Genomic DNA, 22,417 nt, shown 5'->3' on the forward strand with positions numbered 1-22,417 from the left:
CAGGTTTCCTTATTCTGGACATTTCATGTAAACATAATCATGTACACAGCCTTTTGTGTCTGGCTTTTTCACTTGGTAAAATGTTTAAGATTCATCCATGTTGTAGCATGAATCAATATTTCATTCCCTTTCACTGCTGAATATTCCATTGTATGGATATACCAGAGTTCGTTTATTCATTCATCAGCTGATGGACATTTGGGTTGTTTCCACCTTTTGGCTATCATGAATAATGCTACTGTGAACATCTGTGTACCAGGTTTTGTGTGAACATATACTAGGAACAGAACGGCTAAGTAATATGGGAACTCTTATGTTGAACCTTCTGAGGAACTGCCAAACTGTCTTCCAAAGCAGCTGCACCATTTTACATTCCCACCAGCAATGTAGGAGGATTCCAATTTCTCCACATCCACGCCAACACTTTTTATTATCTGTCTTTTTGATTAAAGCCATCCTGGAGGGCATACTGTTTATTCCCCTCCATTATATTCAGCTCCAATTATAACAACTTGCTATAATTAGGTATCTTTTCTGGTCAAAAGGCACATTTAGAATGGACCCGTTCCCCGGAAGGAAACACTGCCAGGTCCTCTGCAAGTTCTCATGACAGAACACTTCACTTCTCAAGGAAAAAAAAAGATATTCCTTGCAGGTAAATCCTAATGTTTTTAAAAAAGAATACAGTACAGGCTTCCTTGGCAAATTCCTGGCAATGATCAACGGCTGGGGGACCACTATTACCTTCCCCCAGTTTCTCCTTGGGACTCTGTGTGTCTATCTGCTGCCAATTCAACTCCTTTTGACAACCCTAAAGATTTTCTTCCGAGTAGCATGGACGTATATATGCTACCAAATGTAAAATAGATATAGCTAGTGGCCACATAGCACAGGGAGATCAGCTCGGTGCTTTGTGACCACCTAGAGGGGTGGGATAGGGAGGGTGGGAGGGAGGGAGACGCAAGAGGGAGGAGATATGGGGAGGTATGTATATGTATAGCTGATTCACTTTGTTATACAGCAGAAACTAACACACTATTGTAAAGCAATTATACTCCAATAAAGATGTTTAAAAAAATAAAATAAATAAAACAAAAATGGAAAGAAAAAAAAGATTTTCTTCCCCCTGCAACAAATGTAATTTGTAACCAGGGTGGAGTCATACCTGCAGGCATTCTGGGTGATTAGTGACAAAGAGCTTCCAGTCATCCAGGGTGTAATGCTTGTGAATTGCTGTAAGCATGGAGTGCTAGGAAATAAAACAGCACCATTAGTAGGAGAAGTCAAAGGAGATCCACTCCCCCTTCCTCCGTATGGGGAGGGTGACCCACCAATACAAAAGCATCCGGTGTTCCAGCCCTTCATGCTTAATTTGCTTTGAATATGCTCCTAGGAGGCCCAAACAGATGAAAGTGTAACTATAGGGAAATCACAAAACCACCGTTTTCCACTCCAATCCGATCAGACAACACAACATTCAAGATTTAGGAGGCAATGCCAGGAGGCAGGGAGGTGGAATAAGGGAGAATTCTCAGAGCCCTGGGCAGCCCACACTTGACTGAGGCCAAGAGCAGCACAGAGGGCTGGTCCCCCACCCCCCCCCGCTCATCAGCAGGGCAGTCTGAAGGCAAAGTTATGCCTAGTCGACCCCAAAGAACCTCAACTTCCACCTGAAAGCTTTTCTTTGGGTTCACAATCTAAACATTTCCTAAAAGCTAAACCCATCAGGCAGTTGGTATTCTTGAGGGAGGGAAGTACATAAATCATAATCCCAAATCTATGACTATCAACCCAGCAAGCGTTTACTGCATACCTACTTTGTGCAAGCGCTTCGCATACATTATTTCATGTACTTCTCAGAACTTTGTATATAGCGATAGTAGTTTCATGGGCAGAGGTGGAGCTTAAGAAACTTAAGTTCAAGAAACTTAACAATCGCTTGGCCAAAAAGGGGCGAAGGCCAGAATCAAACTCAAATCGGAATGCAGAACTCAGGTTCCTCCTCCTGTATCAGGGCCTCACACCTAACTTCTCTCAGTCCCCTCTCCTAAAATTCTACGACTGTGTTAATGCAAGACACTAACTCAGTGGATCTTAGAAATGGAAAATTCCTAGGACCGGCACATGATCAGCTATTTCAGCGCACACTGTCTCATTCATGGGGAGTCTTTCCTGTGCAGGTGGGAAGAGCACAGCAAGTTCTCTGTTCTTCATGGACTAGTAATCTGATATGTGAATTCATCAGGGCCATTTATTGCTTCCTGATTCCACGCACTTTTACGCAAACACATAATTCATTAGTAGCAACGGCTGATCACAGCAGAGGGAGGAAAAGATAGGGAGCAAAAAAATACCAATTCCTTTTGCAATTAATTTATTAGCCTCTGGCCCAAAGCTCTTGGGGGCTAAGGGCGGACAGATGAGGCAACTGCTCCCGGACTCAGACAGACCAACCCCCCCGCTCCATTTTGTGCATTCATAATTTGTTTGAAAATCTTCCTTCTAACCACGGGCTAATAATGAATCCCAGCACCTCCTGAGGTTAGACATGCTGTCCACAGCAAGAAGCTCTTTCAACTAATTGGATTTATCTTTCCACTTGGCAGGCATTAGCTATGGAAATAGATGCACATACTCTGTGCATCAGAAGCAGACGTTTCACATCTATGATGAATAAATGCACTGAACCTCGGACACAAATGCAGGCACAGATGTGTGAGATGAAGATTTTGCCCACAAATAACTGTGTGTATTTTTCTAAAGCCAGGGCACTAGCTGCTCCCTTTACAGGCAATGAGACAGCAGCTGGCTCAAGGGGCCCTGAGCTTGTACCAGTATCTGTCGGTGTAAGTTGGGAGACAAATCCCTTATTCTGGAGTCAGTCTGGATTTGAAATCTTGGCTCAGTGACTACCTGCCTAAATGCCTCGAGCCAAGTGACCTCTCCTCTCCTTCTCTGCCTCGGTTTCCTCATCTGTATAAGGAACCCACCTGTGTGAGCTGTGACCACGTCATACACATTACAATCAGTGCTTGGCACCTAAGTTTTCTCCGTAATGATGTAATAAATGCTACAGAACAGACGAAGAGGTTCTGTCTTCGTTTTAAAGGTGCTGTCACTCTTCTGTTAATACAACACTCATCTAACTGTATAACATGGGACAATGTCCAACTTCCTTTTGTGCCTCTAATTTCCAAAAGGATCACAAGCATTTTCAAGGAAGAACTGGATGCAGATCTAGACCATCTCCCTGAAGGCAAAGTCCAGACTCCATCCACCTTCTGATGGACGAGAGAAAAGAAGTGTCCGTAGCAACAATGCGACTCAGAAGCAGTCTGGCCACGGCGAGTGACCTCAAGTGTCTCACTTTCCTCCTCTTCCCTGTGTCTGAGCAAGTCCAGGGTGGGCTACGGACCACCTGTCCAGTGTGCCTCTCAGAGGGAAAAAGCCCACCGTCCTACCTGTGACATCACCACTGCCATCTCAAACGTCCCCACGGTGTCCATGTTGGCCACGATGACGGGAATCCCCGAGTAGGTCTGCTTCGAGTTCCGAAACGTGAAGCTTCGCTCCAGATCCACCTAGTGCCAAAGGGGAAAGAAGGCCTTGGCTTTTTATGTGATTTGGGTAGAACGTCTAGAGTTTGGAGCAAGTGGAAAGGACACAAAGGAAGTGTGTGTCCCTCGGTCCCTGGATTCTCTTAGGGGTTGGGCCAGAGGTTCCAAAGACACGTGAGTCCCTGAGGAACTGGAGTCATGGGTTGTTAATCCAGGTGCAAAAACTGAACCGGGGCCCTTACAACCCTCAAGCACCAGTACAAGGCACTGCATGTTCTGCCATCAAGCCCAGCCTCCAAATCAAAGGCTCCCTGCTTCAACAGCCTCTCCCATCCCCCTGCCACCTTCTGTCCCCAGCCTGGTTCATCCTAGTCCGAAACACCCACATACAAGTCACCTTTCCCCACTTCCAAGCACTGGAGGGACAGCTCCCCTTCTGGGAAAATCCACTCCACTCTTCCCTGCCAACCAAGGCCCTCCCTTTCATTCCCACCTTCCCAGAGAACCAGGCAATCCAAATTCACCCTGCAGTCAGCTGCAACCCATAAATCCCTTAGCGCTTCAACCTTCTCAGCTATTTTGTAACTATCAGCATCTTTCAAAGAGCCAGGAGGAAGGACACTGCAGCCAGGTCTGTGCACATAACCACTTGTTCCTCTGACTTGCAAACAGCTCCCATTCTACCGTAACTCCAACCTCAGGGTATTTATGACTAACTCAAGCGACAGGGAATCCAGAACGAGAGCTAGGCCAGAAAGGTGGGCTCGGCAAAAGCAGTGGGTAGGTCCGGGCGCTGGCCAAGAGCTAGCAGAATCGAAATCACTTCTTCGGCCCAGGGCAGATCCCGGGCCTGTACGCGCACAGATGCGGTGTTCATCCTTCCCCTGCTCTGCTCTTAGCCCGAGCCCCCCCACCCCACCCCCCCGGCCGGCTCCACTTCCCAAGGCTGGTTTCTGGCTGGGTTTGGGCAACGGGGTCACCGGTGGGACATGGGAAGACAGTGGGGGAGACGGTCCTGGGTGTGGTCAGAGTAGGTCTCCCAGACCCCCTCTGCCTTGGCCTACATGGTCTTGGTTCCAGCTCCCAGAGAGATCCCAGGCCTTGGGATCCGCCCCTTTGGGGGTGGGTTGTCTGCTGCCCATCTCTGGGGTCCCTCAGTATTCCATCCGGCATCTCAGCTGTGCCACAATGCCTCCTATTACATTTCCTGTTTTAAGTATTCAGCAGTGCTCGTTTCCACGGCGGGATACAGCACCTCCTGGAAAGGGGCACTTCCCCAAGGGCAACTGGGCGGACAAACACGGTGTAAATCTTAAGCTTCTGCAAGAATTTGGACCTACATTCATCCCGGCTGACTGAGGACAGCGGCAGTAATCATTTCCTACCAGTATTTATCTAGAGGCTTCTTTTATTTTTTCACTGGAGGTAGCTTTCACCTTGCCAGAGTGGCATGGACATATACACACTACCAAACGTAGGGTGGATAGCTAGTGGGAAGCAGCCACATAGCACAGGGAGGTCAGCTCGGTGCTCTGTGACCACTAGAGGGGTGGGATGGGGAGGGTGGGAGGGAGGGAGACGCAAGAGGGAGGGGATATGGGAACATATGTATGTGTATAACTGATTCACTTTGTTGTAAAGCAGAAACTAACACACCATTGTAAAACAGTTATACTCCAATAAAGATGTTTAAAAAAAACAACAAAAAACACCAGGGGACACCTCAGGTCCTTTTCACACCTCCTGCTCCTCCCTCCACACACAGAAGGCTTCCTGGGCTAATGAGGTCATAAATATGGCGGCACTGGCCTCAAAGAGCAATCAGTGAGGGGAAATGAGATGCTGTCACTGCCCGGAGCACTTGTGGAAGGCAGCTCATCCCTTTCCCCACTTCCTTCTTTACCATCCTTGGTTCTACTTCAGTGAAGCAAGTTCGATCTGCATCCTGAAAGATAACTTTAGGGATCTATTAGTTGCACCCTTCTGGGCTGCTAATGGCCTGCTGACATTTCGGCTTTGAAAGTTGAAAACAATCGGAATTCCTTGGTCTCAAATTACTTATACTCCTTCCAAGAAGTGTGGGAAGGGCTGCTATGCTCTGCACCCAGCTGAGCGCACAGTGGGTTTTTCTTGGGCTCCAAAACAGTTCTCCATGGAATAAAGGTCAGCCTTGGCAATGAACTCTTCCCCTCATTTCTACTCTCCTGCATACGGCAGAGTCTACGCGATCCTTAATTCTAGGAACGAGAAATAAAATATCTTCCCCGACCTTATCCACACAGACGGACGGACACAGACACACACACGCCCGAGACGACCAGTTGGTCACGGAGAGAAATATTTTAAATATTCTAGCCACCAGAAACAAAACTTGGCACTTAATCTGCCACAGCTGGTCCATGCACCAAATATAGCACCTCCAAACACTCTCTGCTAAGCCTGGCTTGAAAGGGCACAGAAAGTAATAAGCCACCCCTCCCCCGCCTCAATAATGCATGTTTCTGCTGTTCTTTAATCACACCTTCGTCATAGTCCTGCAGCCCAACATTTGGGGGCCCCCAAATACAAATAGAGGCCCACCTGCCACGTTTCTAAACATCTCAACGTTATGAGCAACGTGTAAGAAGCTGCTACACAAATTCTGTTCTATCCTCCTACCTTTACAACACAATTTCATTAATGACCTGGAAAGCACCAGAACGTGGTGCCATGGGAGCCAGCCCTGGCCCCTGTCTCTTCCCATGCACATCCTTCCGGGCACACACGTCCATCCCCACAAACAGCGGTCACCTGGCCACTCTCTTGAGGTTAGAGGCGAGCATATCAGCAGCAAGGCTGGCCCTTGGGAAACACACCTAGGGAAGAGGCCCCCCCCACCCCCCCCATGCAGGCCTTGGAATCAGCTCGAAATCATTTGGGCAGGAAATCCAGGATCCTGAGTATCTGGAGCATGGCCTAGAGGGAAAGGCCCAGACCTCAGCTCTGCCCAGTGAGGAGGGGACAGGGGAGCAGAAGTGGAGCCCAGGGCAGGGCCTCTTTTCCCTAAATCTATGCCTGGTGCTGATTAAAGCAATTCTATTATTCATTATCTGTCTCACCTGTAGACTGTACGTCGAAGCGTAGGGACCATGCCTTTCATCTCTGTGGTCCTAGTGGCTCAAAAAGGGTGGAATATAAATTAATGTCTGGCTAAGGGGTAAGGATGACATTGTTCTGGCCCCCAGCCTTTCAGGGCAATGCATGGTAGGCCCCAGCCCGGCCCTCTGAACATGCTCGGTCCCCTAGAAGTTTCACCATCAGGTGTCAGGGTTCAGAGATGTCCATGCAGCCACACACTACCAGAGAGCCACGGGGTTCCACAAATGCAAAGGCTCCGGTGGCCAGTCTGTGTGCACACCGGAATCACAGTGGGAAGACACCCCAAACTTAATAAATCAGAACCTTTGTGTTGGAGACCATGTGTGTATTCTGGAGTGTCTCCCTAGGTTATTCTGATGCATTAAGAGCAAGCCTCATCAAACCCTCCAATGTTACAGAGCAAAATTTACAGAAGCTGTTACGGTTTGAAGTGTCTCCCCAAAAAGGTACTGAAATACCAGCCATCAGTACCTCTGCATGTGACCTGACTTGGAGATAGAGTCTTTGTGGATAATCAAGGTAAGATGAGGTCGTTAGCGTGGGCCCCATTCCAGTATGACTGGTGTTCGTAGAAAAAGGGGAAATTTGGACAGAGACACACAGAAAGGGAGAATGCCGATTCAAGAGGCAGGCAGAGATCAGAATTGACGCATCTACAAGCCAAGGAACACCAAGGTTTTGTGTAAACAACCCGAAGGCAGGAGAGAGGATTGGAAGATTCTTCTCCCTCACAGCCCTCAGAAGCAACTGCGAGACAATAAATTACTGCTGTGTAAGTCACTCGGTCTGCAGTACTTTGTTACGGCGGCCCCAGGAAACGAATACAGAGCCCCGGTAATAAAATAACTAGCTCAGAGCTTGGAGGAACCCAGGCCTCCTTTCTCCCAGCCGACATTCTCTCTACTCTGCCATGGTCTCATTTCCCTCGGGCCAGCCTGCTGTCCACTGAAGCTGTACCAGAACTCACCAGAACCGGTCCACTTGTCAGTGGACTGCTGGTGGAAAAACACGACTGCGGAGTCTTAAGGAGACTGATAGCTCATCAGGTCATGTCTTCTCTGTCCCAGGACAAGTAAGTGGCCCATTTTCCACTGCAAATTCCTCCACTGTCTTGACTTTCAAAGTTATGGTTGTGAAGTTTGTGGTTTTGTAAAAGAAATCTTCCTAGCTTAAGGACTAGGCTGGGACACTGGAACAAGAAACGGGTCCCGAGGAAGAAAATGCTCGGGGAGTCAAGGGACGATGTCACCTCCCCAGTGTGTCAAAGAAAGACAAAGTTCTTGCCCAACTGACAACCATGTCACTTCCTCTGAAAAGATTACCCAAATGCCCCCGCACAGCCCTGTGGCCCTTTTATTCTTGCGGCCCGAAGCCTCGTGAAGACGTGTGCGTGGGCAACGGACCGACAGGGAGGGCGACTAGCCGACCCGTCCCAACCCCAGGAAGGCAACCTGGGCCATCTCCACCTGCAGCCTTTGCCTCTGGGTGGTGACCTCAAACTCATTTTACGTGACACCTGTGGAAATGCCCTTGCAGGAGCGCTAAACTTCTGAGTGGAAGGGCACTCTGCCCTTCTCTCCATTTCCTGCTCACCGCCTGATGACCCAGCAGCAGGCCCAGCTCTCAGCAAAACTGCTGCAGTGATACATCTTGTCAGTTGTCATAACTCTCCCTTCCCAGACAGACTCTGCTTTCACGGGGTACACTTCCTCTCCCGGCTCCAGTGTTTTCTCTCCTGGCATCACTCAGATCTGCTCTCTGGTTAGGCTCAAAGTCCGGTCATTTACCATTTCGTTTCAAATTTACACCGAGGTATCCTTCTGCCTGGGGGCACACATTTAGGATTCTATCTGGTCATACAACGCAAAAGTTTTCATCTGCTTTCAGGAAATTTCAGGCATCCACGAGCAAACTGAGAAAACCTTGAGAGGGGAGTAGAGGTCCACCTAGATCCCTCAACATCCCTGAAGCAGGCAGCCGGGTGATAACCGGGTGGCCAAAACACAGCTAAACCATGATGGGAACCAAATGGAAAGGCAATGCCAGTTAACTCAGGTTTCCAGGCGACTGGCAAACGTGGAAATATGAAAACACTTCAAGGACACAGAGATCTCACTGCTATGTGCACATGTAGACTGCAAGGTGTCATGGGAAGCTGGGACATTAACACTTTCAGTCAGCCCAAATTACGAGACCAAATGATGCACGACAACGTCACACGATTCCCTGGGAAACAGTAATTCATTTTATTACATAAATCCTGAGTTTTACCTTCACAAGAGGTTTCCTGCTTCAGAAGGTACACATAATATATCCTTGTTTTAAACATATAACTTTTCTTAAAATAAGCTTCTCTCTACTGAGTGAATTGTGAATATTTAGACTATTGAGACCCACAAATTACTAGTCTGCCCAGAATCCCCCCATCTCATCTTGGCCTGGACTCAGGTACCAGCTACTGCTTAGACTTCAGGAGGAGACCATGGCCTGCCATCCCAGCTGTTAATTGTTCTCCTAAGTGTCTGCCCGGCTCTTTAGCACCCGGAAGGACACAACAGAGGACAGGAACAGAGTTGAGCAATCCAGGGGGATAAGGGTTAACCATTGCTCGCCTCTTCCAGTCCTGGTTCCAGATGCCAACCCTCCTGCTTGAGAAGGTGAGTTGCGAGGGCCTGGTCATTGGCTAAAGCAGCAGCAGGCTTCCTTAATTCAAACAAGCCCTCAGCTGGCAGCACCGGGCACTGCAGTTAGGAGTCAGGCGGGGGCACCGGCAGGCAGCCCAGCCCAGGGCCTCGCAGGGGGATTTATTTATGGTCCTGGGAGCGGGGCGGATGGAGCAGTCCGCTGGCTCAGCCTCCTGCTGTTTACTTCTCCAGCCCCCGCTTCCAGACCCAGAAGTCCCCTCACCTTCGGCTCCGGCTCTCAGCCCGCCACGCAAAGCCGCGGTCACCGGGATACACGACTCCGGGGAACTCTGCCTTTGCGTGCAACTAGTTTATCCTTCACAGCTTGACCTTCGTCCTGCCCCCCTCCCTGGCTATATCCAGTCTGGTCTCCACCTGTTCCTCAGGCTTTGCTCTCATTAAGGCAGGACCAGCAAAAAACGCCCCCGCCCCTGCTCCCGCACCCCAGCGCTCCCAACTTCCCAAACGCTGGGCTGGACTGAAGCGGTCCCGTAAGTGGGTGCCATCAGGCACAGGTCCGCAGCCCCACTCCCAGAAATCCACTGAAACGCAGAAAGTAAACCCTGAACTTTTGCCCCGGCGTTTCCCTGTTTTGCAGACGTTTTTTAAAAAAAATTCCATTGCTGGACCTGTTACTAAAGCAGCCAGAGTTCCCCGCACTGAGAGACACTGCCCCCAAATCTCCTCTCCCTTTATACTTCGTCTCTGCTCTGTGTACCCCCCCCCCCCGCCATTCTCTCTAAGTCACTTGGCCCCTTGGTCTTCGCTCCTCTGGGCTCTAGTTCTATTGTGTGCTTCCCCTCACCCGACCGGACGGATTTAGAATGTCAGGCCGGAGTCGGACCCCTTAAAGACACCTCCTTGTCCTGGCAGGGAACCAGCTGCCCTTCCCCTTCTACAGTGGTGAGGAGGGCAAAGGGGGTCAGCGTCCCATCCATCTCCAGACACACAGAAAAGCTGGCAAGGCTGGCACATCCCGGCGCCTTGCACCCACCTCCCCCGCGCCACCCGGGCAAAAGATCCCACCTCGGCTCGGCTCTTGAGGCTGCTTCGCTTGGGTCGGAGCAGGACATCCTTGAAGTCCAGCTTGAGGTCGGCATCTATGCGGGGCATGGCGCCGGCGGCGCGCTCGGACCGGCGCGGCGGGAGCCCGCAGCTCCTCCCTGCGGCACGGGCTGAGGGGCGGGAGCAGCCGGGCCTTGCGGGGGAGTGGGGAAAGGGGGCGGGGCGGCGGGAACGCGGGGCTCGCTGTGCGGCGGCGGGTGCTGGGCCGGGCGCGCACGCCGTGCCCTTAAGGCCTGCGCACACCTGCAGCCGCGCTCGGCCCGCCCCCGCGCCCTGGGGGCTCCGCCCCGGCCCCGCTCCCGCCCCCTCGCCGACCCCCGCCCCGCCGCCGCCGGCCGGGGCCCAGGGGACGGGGGAGGGGGAGGACCGACGAGTTGGGGACAGACCAGACGCATGCTAAGAAGCCCGCTTGTGTGACGTTTTTAACCACCCCCCCGCCCCTGTTGACGGCCTTGCTCATCGCGGTGACCGAAGTGGGGGCTGGGGAGGAGGGGGAATGCACACCGTCTTGTCTGTCACCGACGTCCTCTATAGGGAGACTGGGCATGTGACCGCCTCACCGGAGGAAAAGTCCTCCCCTTGAAGGGCTTCCCTTCTCCTTTCTCTAATTTCAAGCCCCGTGCGCCCATCAGGTTCTGAGTCACACCTCTCACGTGCCAAAAACCAAGAAATCCCTGGGAAGTTGGATCGCGGAGTAGGAAAAGAGAGTGGGCAGGTGAATCTATTGAGCAGCAGCGGGCTTGTTGAGGCAATTCTTGAATTCCCTTTGGGTTTCAGGGGTTGGCTGGTTTGCATAAAAGCGTGATGGCTGTAGTCAGCGCGGATCCTGGGATTCGAGGGACCCAAGTCCCTCTGAGAGTTATGGGTGATGTCAGTTTACTTTTAACTCACTTGTTGACCACACGGAGCCGTCATTATGCATTAGGACCATGCTTAAGTGCTCGGCCTGCAGCTGTTCGTTCACTCCACAGCAACCCAAATGAAGGAGCCGGTTTGCCGATAAGGCAAATGAGGACCGTATAAAGGAAATAACTTGGCCAAGGTCTCAGTGAAGTTAAATATAAATCTCTCAGTCCTTAAAACTTACTACAACGTTAGCTAAAGCTGCTTTTGTCCTGGGACCTCTCTCTGCCTGGGTTCAAAACCTGACCCCACCACTTTCTAGCTGGATGACCTTGGGGGAGTCACTTAATTTCTCTAAACCTCAGTTTTCTCATAAGTTAAAAGGTGAAGAAAAACGTTTAATGCTAACCTCTCCCAGGTTTTTGGGTGAATTAAATTGTGGGTGTCTCCCATAGTTAATAAATGGTAGCTATTTATTTGGGGTCACACGTTACATTATGTGCTTTATGCTTTATATCCTCAAACTGGATTGCTAACTGCACAAAGGCAGGGATCACCTTTCATTTTCTTCAGTTGTCTGTAGGCTCGACCTGTTCTCAGTGAACTCATATTTGGTACGGCTGACCTATAAAGACACATCAAAATATTCATTTAACACAAAGTCTGCAAATGATAAAATTCTTAGCCATTCCACTTGCTCTCATCATCTTTGTCCCACAGGAAGTTCTTGAAGTTCATGAAAGGAAACGAAGGTTATCTGGGAGAGAATGAAAGTTGCCACAATTAGTTGAGCCGCCGAAATATTTATGACACTTATTGAATCGTTGTGAGGCTGCCAGCTGGGCCACTTATTTTCAAAGTAGTGAAAGGGAACTTAATTCTGATCTTAAGTTCCTAATAAAAAACAAAATAAAAGTAAAATATAATTATTCTATGGTATGGTTATTTAAAAATGATCCTCCCAAGAGGGAAAAGAAACTAACCTTATTAAGCATCTGCGTAGGTAGGGTTAAAGTTACAGGGGTGAATGTGGGCTTTATAGTCGTTATTACCTACGATGTCTTAAAGCAGCGGTCCCCAACTTTTTGGGCACCGGCACCAGGGACTGGTTTCATGGAAAACAATTTTTCCACGGACGTAGGTGGAGGGGGGGGGCGGTTCAGGCAGTAATGTGAGTGATGGGAAGCAATGTGAAGCGGCAGGTGAAGCTTCTCTCGCTTGCCCGCCGCTCACCTCCTGCTGTGCGGCCCAGTTCCTAACAGGCCACAGACCGGTACTGGTCCGCTGCCCTGTCTTAAAGGAAAAATCTCCTTAGGGTGACGGTGCTTGTTTACAGGGATGGTACTTCTCCTCTTGGTTTCTTGCCCACTCCCTTTCCATTAGGATAGAGACAGAAGCTCACTTTGCACATTTCATTTTCTTTCCTTCTGGAATGTTCCATCATACCTGCCCTCTCCCCAGGCACAAAATCAGGTTCCAGGGGTCTCAGCTAAGAACTTAGAAGGGTAGAGGGGATATTATTTTTTCTCTCCTACAATTTGTTAATTTAAGTTACAATCTTACCTAGTCTGTATGCAGTGTTGAAATAGTCACAGGAACATAAGGCTCAACCTATTTATAATTTAAATTTATTAGATTTATGAGTTATTTAAACACATGGGAAGATTTTACCTAAGTCAAACAATTGAAGCACTAAACAGAAAATGAATGTATTAAATTTAAATATGCAGTGTAACATGTTTATAGAAATTTAATTACATTTATGAACAGGACTAAACATTTTCAAAGGCTTCTTTATGGTAAAATTTGCTAAACTTAGAATAAGATGATTAGGAACCTAAATTTGAAAACTTAAAGAATTTGAGGTTTTAAAAGTGTAACTTTTTTATTTTTTGGATTTTAGCAGTTGCATTCATTTCTATTGCTATGTAACAAATTACAAAAAAAAATTAGCAGTCTTAAAAACAGTTTCTATAGGTCAGAAGTTTGGGCCTGGCTTACTCGGGTTCTTTGCTTCAAGGTTTTATCAGACTGCAATGCAGGTGGAACTGTGATCTCATCAGAACCTCAACTGGGGCAAGACCCGCTTTCAAGCTCTCTCAGATTGTTGTGAGAATACATTTCCTGCAGCTGCAGAACTGAGGATTTCAGATTCTTGCTAGAGGCCTCTCTCCACTCCTAGAGGCTACTTACAGATCCTTGCCATATAGGATATGCTCCAACATGTCCACATATTTCCTGAAAGCATGCTTCTTCAGAGCTGGCGATAGAGAGAATTTGAGTTTGCTAGCCAGATGGAGTCCTGTTTTTGTTTGTTTGTTTGTTTGGGGCGGTACGCCGGCCTCTCACTGTTGTGGCCCCTCCCGTTGTGGAGCACAGGCTCCGGACGCGCAGGCTCAGTGGCCATGGCTCACGGGCCCAGCCGCTCCGCAGCACGTGGGATCTTCCCGGACCGGGGCACGAACCCGTATCCCCTGCATCAGCAGGCGGACTCTCAACCACTGCCCCACTCCAGGGAAGCCCTGGAGTCCTGTTTAACAAAATGTAAACACTAGAGTAATGTTGCATCGCTTTGCCATATTCTGTTGAGTAGAAGCAGGTCATAGGCCCCACCCACACTCAACAGGAGGGAATTATAAAAGGGCATGAGCTCCAGGAGGTGGGGGTCGTGGAGGCAACCCTAGGGCCTGTCACGCCAGCTTTTCTACTAAATTTTTCTTTCTGTTCCAGGATTCAAATCAGGATTGCAAACGGCATTTCATTTAGTAGTCAGCACCAAGAGCATTCTTAGTCTCTTCCAATCTGTGACAGTTTCTCAGATTTTCCTTATCATTCATGACCTCGACACTTTTGAAGAGAGCTGGTCGTGTATTTTGTCCCTCAATTTGGATTTGCCTGATGTTTTCTTAATGTAAGACTTGGGTTATGGGGGGTGAGTGTAGGGGGAGGGGGATGCCACAGAGGTGAAGCACTCTTCTCATTGTATCATATCAGGGGTTCATAATATTAATGAGACTTATTACTGGTGGTGTGAACCTTGATGACTTGGGTAAGGTGTGTCTGCCAGGTTTCTCCACGGTAAAGTGACCGTTTTCCCCTGTCCATGCTCTATTCACTAGAAGCGAATTACTAAACCAGCCCACACTCAAGTGGAGGGGATTTAGCTCCACCTCTTGGAGGGAAGAGTGTCAAAGAATGTGCTGATGTATGTTAATGCCACCGAGCAATAAATACCACCGAGTAAATAAATTTGCGGGGATATTTTGAGGCTGTACAACTATCCTATTTCTCACTGAAGTTTCTTCTCTTAATTTTAGCATTCATGCCTGATAATTTTTTATCATTTGCCGTTTCCCTCCTCTACTAATATGAAAGTTATATTCTCTGTTTCTATTTGTTTATTCAGTTCCTAGAAATTATAACATGTGTGTTTAGCTTATTAAGTTCGTTATAAACTTAATTTTAAATTATCAGAATCTTTACCCCTGTCTCCCAATAATACAAGGAGCTCAGAACACTTTAAGTCCATTCATCCCATTTCTGACTTACATGCTATTTTTGTATGGTATTTTGAGTCTATATGTCATTTATTTATTTTTACCCCAGTAGATAATATCATTGCTGCTGCTGTTGTTGTTGTTGTTTTTAAATCACCATCTAATTACTTTTGCCTGTATGTTACCACTTTATCCTTCTTGCAACTCAGTCATGCTAGGTGGGATGGCTCTCCTATTCTGAAGAATATTCTTTAGAAATTTTTTTAGTGAGGTTTTGCTGTGACAAACTCTCAGGTTTTATTTATGTGAACATGTCTTTATTTTGTCCTCATCTTTGAATAATATTTTTCCCAGGTATAGAATTCTAGGTTGGTAGTCATTTTTTGTCAGCACACTGAAAATCTTTCTCCAATGCTTTTGGTCTCCATTATTGCTGTAAAGAAGTCAGTTGTAAATCTAACTGTACTTCCTTTAATGGAGGTAGTACTGCATTGAGGCTACAACTTCTCAAGCATCTCCCCCTCTTTCCTTTTTCTGACTATTCTGCTCAGTAGTCAAACAGCCCTCTTTGCACTCAGCTGAGAAGTGGGGAGAGGTTGGGACTTGAGTGTAGATCCTCCTCATCCTAACCCTGAAGATTTAGTCCTCTGGGGTCCCCATTTAGTGTGGGCAGGGTCTTCTAACAGACCCTCTTCCTTGCATGGGACCTGAGACCTGACTGCTCTTTTTCTCATGACACAGATGCTAAATTCAAGTAGAGGTGAGTGGTGTCAGCAGATGCTCCCAGGGAACATGAGAGGCTGATGCTCGATTAATGTGCTTACCTCTCCAGGTACTGACTTTTGGGCAAAAACTGGCCCATGAGCTTCCAAGTGTGTTCAGTTCTATGATGTTGAACAAGCTTCAAGTTGTTGTTATTTTAAGTCCAGTATTTTTCATTATTTTTAGAGGGAGGGTTGATCTGTACGACCTAGTCCATCATTAACCAGCAAATAGAAGTTGACAATAGTCACTTAATCACTAAGGTTTATAGATTAACAGTGACTGGACCAGCTGAGTCATTTGTCAGACACAAGTTTGAAGGAAAGTCACATTTGGTAAAGTATGGCTACTGGTCCTTTCCATTTCTTGAGTCATTACTCTCTACTTGCCCCTACACTAAACTCTTGAGGTGCATTGTCTCCTTTGATTATCAAAACACAGCTGTGAAGTACAGCCTATTTTTATTCCCATTTAACAGATAAAGAAACAAAGTGAAACAGAGCTGTTCAAACTAGGATCTGCCTGACTACAGACTTCATCTAGGCAAGCCCTCTTACCTATAGTGCCTCCCAAAGAAAAACAAAAGCCTATGTCAAATTGGATAGAGAGACTCCTGTAATTAAAAATATATCTTAGAGACATTACTTCATACCTATTAGGATGGCTATTATTTTAAAAATGGAAAAAGAGGAGAAGAAAAATGGAGAAGAGGTAGAGAAATTGGAACACATGTCTTGCTGGTGAGAATGTCAAATGGTACAGTTTGTGGAAAATAGTTGGGCAGTTCCTCAAAAAGCTAAACACAGAATTACTGTATGATCTGAGTATATACCCCAAAGCACTGAAAGTAGGGACTCAGACACTTGAACATCAATGTTCATAGTAGCATTATTCACAGTAGCCAAAAGATGGAAACACTTCACATGTCCATGGACAGATAAATGGATAAACAAAATGTGGTATATTCATGCAATGAGATAGTATCCAGCCTTTAAAAAGGAAGTAAATTCTGGTACATTCTTTAACATAAATGAACCTCAAATACATTATGCTAAGTGAAATAAGCCCAGTCACAAAAGGACAAATATTGTAAAATTCCACTTACATGAGGAACCTAGAATAGGCAAATTCATAGACACCAAAAGTAGAATAGAGGTTACTAGGGGCTAAGAGGAGGGGAGACTGGGGAGTTAGTGTTTGATGGGTACAGTATTTCTGACTGGGGTGATGAAAATTTCCTGGAGATGGAAAGAAGTGATGGTTGTATGACATTATAAATGTTCATAATGTTGCCGAATTGTATATTTTAAAATGGCTAAAGTTGTAAATTTTGTTATGTGTATTTTACCACAGTAAAAAATGTCATGAAAAAATAAATCAAGTAAATCATGTGTTTATTTTTAAAGTATCTTCTTGATATAATACATTTCATCCCTGCCTCACTGCCCCCCCCCACCATATTCCACCTTAATTCAGTTCTTCTAAAGCAATGTCATTTGGGGGTATACAAGAACATGGTCCTAATCCTATAACCATTTACTCAGAAATGGTCTATGTAGGGTTTCCAAGTTCCCATTCAAACTCAGTTAATGTATACTCTATTCTCAATGGATTGGAAATAGCACACACACACACACAAAATAAAGTCTGCACAGAAGGATATATAGATCACGGAATTAAGGAGAGAGGGAAATCATATTAGGAGAATAATAAAAGCCAGAGGTAAACTGATCACATACAAACGCATCACATGTTCCTAAAGCTAAAAAAGACCTCCAAATTTTGACCAACCTCCTAGAGTAATGGAAATAAAAACAAAAATTTTTTAAATGTGACCTAATGAAACTTCAAAGCTCTTGCACAGCAAAGGAAGCCATAAACAAGACAAAAAGACAACCTTCAGAATGGGAGAAAATATTTGCAAATGAAGCAACTGACAAAGGATTAATCCAAAAATATACAAGCAACTCATGCAGCTCAATATCAAAAAAACAAACAACCCCATCCAAAAATAGGTGGAAGACCTAAATAGACATTTCTCCGAAGTAGACATACAGATGGCCAACAAACACATGAAAATATGCCCAACGTCACTAATCATTAGGGAAATGCAAATCAAAACCACAATGAGGTATCACCTCACACCTGTCAGAATGGCCATCATCAAAAACTCTAGAAACAATAAATGCTGGAGAGGGTGTGGGGAAAAGGAAACCCTCCTGCACTGCTGGTGGGAATGTAAATTGATACAGCCACTATGGAGAACAGTATGGAGGTTCCTTAAAAAACTACAAATAGAACTACCATAGGACCCTGCAATCCCACTACTGGGCATATACCCTGAGAAAACCATAATTCAAAAAGAGTCATGTACCACAATGTTCACTGCAGCTCTATTTACAATAGCCAGGACTTGGAAGCAACCTAAGTGTCCATTAACAGATGAATGGATAAAGAAGTTGTGGTACATATATACAATGGAATATTACTCAGCCTTAAAAGGAATGAAATTGAGTTGTTTGTAGTGAGGTGGATGGACCTAGAGTCTGTCATGCAGGTTGAAGTAAGCCAGAAAGAGAAAAACAAACACTGATGCTAAGCACATATATGTAATCTAAAAAAATGGTAATGATGAACCTAGTGTCAGGACAGGAATAAAGACGCAGACGTAGAGAACCAACTTGAGGACACAGCAGGGGAAAGGGTAAGCTGGGATGAAGTGAGAGAGTAGAATTGACGTATATACACTACCAAATGTAAAATAGCTAGTGGGAAGCAGCTGCATAGCACAGGGAGATCAGCTCGATGCATTGTGACCACTTAGAGGGGTGGGATAAGGAGGGTGGGAGGGAGGCTCAAGAGGGAGGGGATATGGGGATGTATGTATAGATATAGCTGATTCACTTTGTAGTACAGCAGAAACTGACACAACACTGTAAAGCAATTATACTCCAATAAAGATGAAAAAGAAAAAGACCTCCAAATATGACATTCAGAATTCTAGGACCAAAATAGTGGGAGAAGAATGAAATGTGCTATATATAAAATACATAACTAATGAGAACCTACTGTATATATAGCACAGGGAACTCTATTCAATGCTCTGTGGTGACCTAAATGGGAAGGAAATCCAAAAAAGAGGGGATGTATGTACACTTATAGCTGATTCACTTTGCTGTACAGGAGAAACTAACACAACATTGTAAAGCAAATATACTCTAATAAAAATTAATAAAAAAAATAAGAATAAAGCGTGGCTACACAATTCAGTGGCCATAAATATGAAAACAAAGTCCCGGATTCTTCCTGTCCCTGAAGTGAGATTTAAAAGGCATTTCTCTCATGGGTCTTTGTTAAGAGAACATTGTGGATGGAAACATGAGGAATTTCACATGATTTTTTTCTTATGACATTTGTCTGTATAGGTAAACCCACAGCATGATCCAGGGAAAGCAATTCTGTAGGTAAAAGACCCTATTATATAACTCAAATATTTCTTGAGTCACTAAGCTGTTTCCATAAATGGAACAAATTATCAACCTGTCCTCAAAGATTTCATCCAGGGACCAGGGTAGGAACTAGTGACTAAGAAAGAGCCACTGCTATTTACAGGGCTTCCAAACTTGCTTTCTCACCTAAACCTGACCTGTCTGGTTTAACTAGCACAGTGTTTTTGTTTTGCTCTTTTTCCCCTTTCTTTTTTGTAATTGCAAGTGCATGATATTAGCAGATGATATATTTTCCAGTTCAGGGCAGATTCCACCAGTTCCCACCATATTACCCCCAGCCTGAGTTACATATTTATTTTGCTTGCCTGACCTCTGCAGACATTTATTTGGAACTTCGGAATGACTTCACACCTGTTAACTATTGCTGTATAATAAACATACCCCCTGCCTTTTACTGTTATTACTCAGCTGGTTAGGATTACTGGGCTCCATCACCTTGAGCATTTCACTGAGGTTTGTGTGATACAAAAGCCAACTAGTGAATCAATGGCCTTTTTGCATGACGTTTGGTTTGAGAATTTTATTTATGCATTACAGACCTTAGGATCTTCTCATATGAGACATGCTTTTCTTTTTCTCATTGACCATTAATTACTATAAGAGGTTGAGCCTAAATCAAAGTGTCCAACCTTTCCCCCCTGTGGCCTCTGTCCTCATTAACTATGCATTTGGGATGATGATGACAGTCTCATTGCACACCTATTGATTCACTGGATTCGCAGAGCACCGTTCTCCAATGCCTCCAAGAAACTTTAAACAAAAGAGTGATCTAATTTGATTTCTACTTCTAGAATGTGACTCTGGGGTTTGTAACAGAACCCAGGAGCACCAGAGAGCTATTTTAGGCAGAACCATGCTTTGGAGAGAGAGCAAACAGAATGACAAAGGTCTTAAGTATGTGACACATGTTTGGTACACTATGTCAAATATTTTAGAATCTTCAAATAAAAGGTGCTGTTAAATCCCTTGGTGATAACTTTCGAGTGAGTTGCAGGGAGACTGGATTATTCCATCAGCTCAATTTTCTTCAATGCTGTGTTCTATGCTATACCCGAACTCTTCTCATTTTTAAAACATTGTTTAGTGTTCTTGCTAGCTTTGATGAAAGGAGAAAATCACCTACTCTACTTCCTTTTCTTTTTTTTAATTTTTAAATTTAATTTTATTTATTTTTTGGTACATCAGGTTCTTTTTCGTCATCAGTTTTACACACATCAGTGTATACATCTCAATTCCAATCTCCCAATTCAGCACACCACCATCCCCCCACACACACCCCCCGCAGCTTTCCCCACTAGGTGTCCATACGTTTGTTCTCTACATCTGTGTCTCAACTTCTGTCCTGCAGACCGGTTCATCTGTACTATTTTTCTAGGTTCCACATACATGTGTTAATATACGATATTTGTTTTTCTCTTTCTGACTTACTTCACTTTGTATGACAGTCTCTAGATCCATGCACATCTCAACAAATGACCAAATTTCATTCATTTTTATGGGTAATATTCCATTGTATATATGTACCACATCTTCTTTATCCATTAGTCTGTCGATGGGCATTTAGGTTGCTTCCGTGACATGGCTATTGTAAATAGTGCTGCAATGAACATTGGGGTGCATGTGTCTTTTTGAATTATGGTGTTCTCTGGGTATATGCCCAGTAGTGGGATTGCTGGATCATATGGCAATTCTATTTTTAGTTTTTTAAGGAACCTCCATACTGTTCTCCATAGTGGTTGTATCAATTTACATCCCACCAACAGTGCAAGAGGGTTCCCTTTTCTCCACACCCTCTCCAGCATTTATTGTTTGTAGAGTTTTTGATGATGGCCATCTGACTGGTGTGAGGTGATACCTCATTGTAGTTTTGTCTTTTTCTTTTTTTTTTTTTTTTGCGCTACGCGGGCCTCTCACTGCTGCGGCCTCTCCCGTCGCAGAGCACAGGCTCCGGACGCGCAGGCCCAGTGACCATGGCTCATGGGCCCAGCCGCTCTGCGGCACGTGGGATCTTCCCGGACCGGGGCACGAACCTGTGTCCCCTGCACCGGCAGGCGGACTCCCAACCACTGCACCACCAGGGAAGCCCCTCATTGTAGTTTTGATTTGCATTTCTCTAATAATTAGTGATGTTGAGCAGCTTTTCTTGTGCCTATGCTGTTAGGGAGTGTTCTAATTTCATTCCTTTACATGTAGTTGTCCTGTTTTCCCAGCACCACTTATTGAAGAGACTGTCTTTTCTCCATTGTATATCCTTGCCTCCTTTGTCATAGATTAGTTGACCATAGGTGCGTGGGTTTATCTCTGGGCTTTCTATCCTGTTCCATTGATCTATATTTCTGTTTTTGTGCCACTACCATATTGTCTTGATTACTGTAGCTTTGTAGTATAGTCTGAAGTCAGGGAGTCTGATTCCTCCAGGTCTGATTTTTCCCCTCAAAACTGCTTTGGCTATTTGGGGTCTTTTGTGTCTCCATACAAATTTTAAGATTCTTTGTTCTAGTTCTGTAAAAAATGCCATTGGTAATTTGATAGGGATTGCATTGAATCCGTAGATTGCTTTGGGTAGTATAGTCATTTTCACAATATTGATTCTTCCAATCCAACAACATGGTATATCTCTCCATCTGTTGGTATCATCTTGAATTTCTTTCACCAGTGTCTTATAGTTTTCTGCATACAGGTCTTTTGTCTCCCTAGTAGGTTTATTCCTAGGTATTTTATTTTTTTGTTGCAGTGGTAAATGGGAGGGCTTCCTTAATTTCTCTTTCAGATTTTTTATCATTAGTGAATAGGAATGGAAGAAATTTCTGTGCTTTATTTTGTATCCTGCAACTTTACCAAATTAATTGATTAGCTCTGGTAGTTTTCTGGTGGCATCTTTAGGCTTCTCTATGTATAGTATCATGTCATCTGCAAACAGTGACAGTTTTACTTCTTCTTTTCCAATTTGTATTCATTTTCTTTCTTTTTCTTCTCTGATTGCCGTGGCTAGGACTTCCAAAACTATGTTGAATAATAGTGGTGAGAGTGGACATCCTTGTCTTGTTCCTGATAGTAGAAGACATGCTTTCAGTTTTTCACCATTGAGAATGATGTTTGCTGTGAGTTTGTCATATATGGCCTTTATTATGTTGAGGTAGGTTCCCTCTATGCCCACTTTCTGGAGAGTTTTTATCATCAATGGGTGTTGAATTTTGTCAAAAGCTTTGTCTGCATCTATTGAGATGATCATATGGTTTTTATTCTTCAGTTTTTAAATATGGTGTATCACATTGATTGATTTGTGTATATTGAAGAATCCTTGCATCCCTGGGATAAATCCCACTTGATCATGGTGTATGATTGGATTCTGTTTGCTAGTA

The 22,417-nt window shown here is 45.3% G+C and overlaps 1 protein-coding gene across 1 annotated transcript in view; it reads right to left on the minus strand.

Moving 5' to 3' along the window:
• Nucleotides 1-10,839, minus strand: part of GMPR (guanosine monophosphate reductase) — a 46,205-nt gene extending 35,366 nt beyond the window's left edge. Inside the window, 5 exon segments of the mRNA XM_059076498.2 lie at nt 1,166-1,249; nt 3,462-3,581; nt 10,406-10,711; nt 10,713-10,745; nt 10,747-10,839. Of these exon segments, the coding sequence (XP_058932481.1) occupies nt 1,166-1,249; nt 3,462-3,581; nt 10,406-10,711; nt 10,713-10,745; nt 10,747-10,839 (636 nt within the window).
• Nucleotides 10,840-22,417: the final 11,578 nt, after the last annotated feature.

The sequence above is a fragment of the Kogia breviceps genome, chromosome 10, assembly GCF_026419965.1.
Source record: "Kogia breviceps isolate mKogBre1 chromosome 10, mKogBre1 haplotype 1, whole genome shotgun sequence".
NCBI classification, from domain to species: domain Eukaryota; kingdom Metazoa; phylum Chordata; class Mammalia; order Artiodactyla; family Physeteridae; genus Kogia; species Kogia breviceps.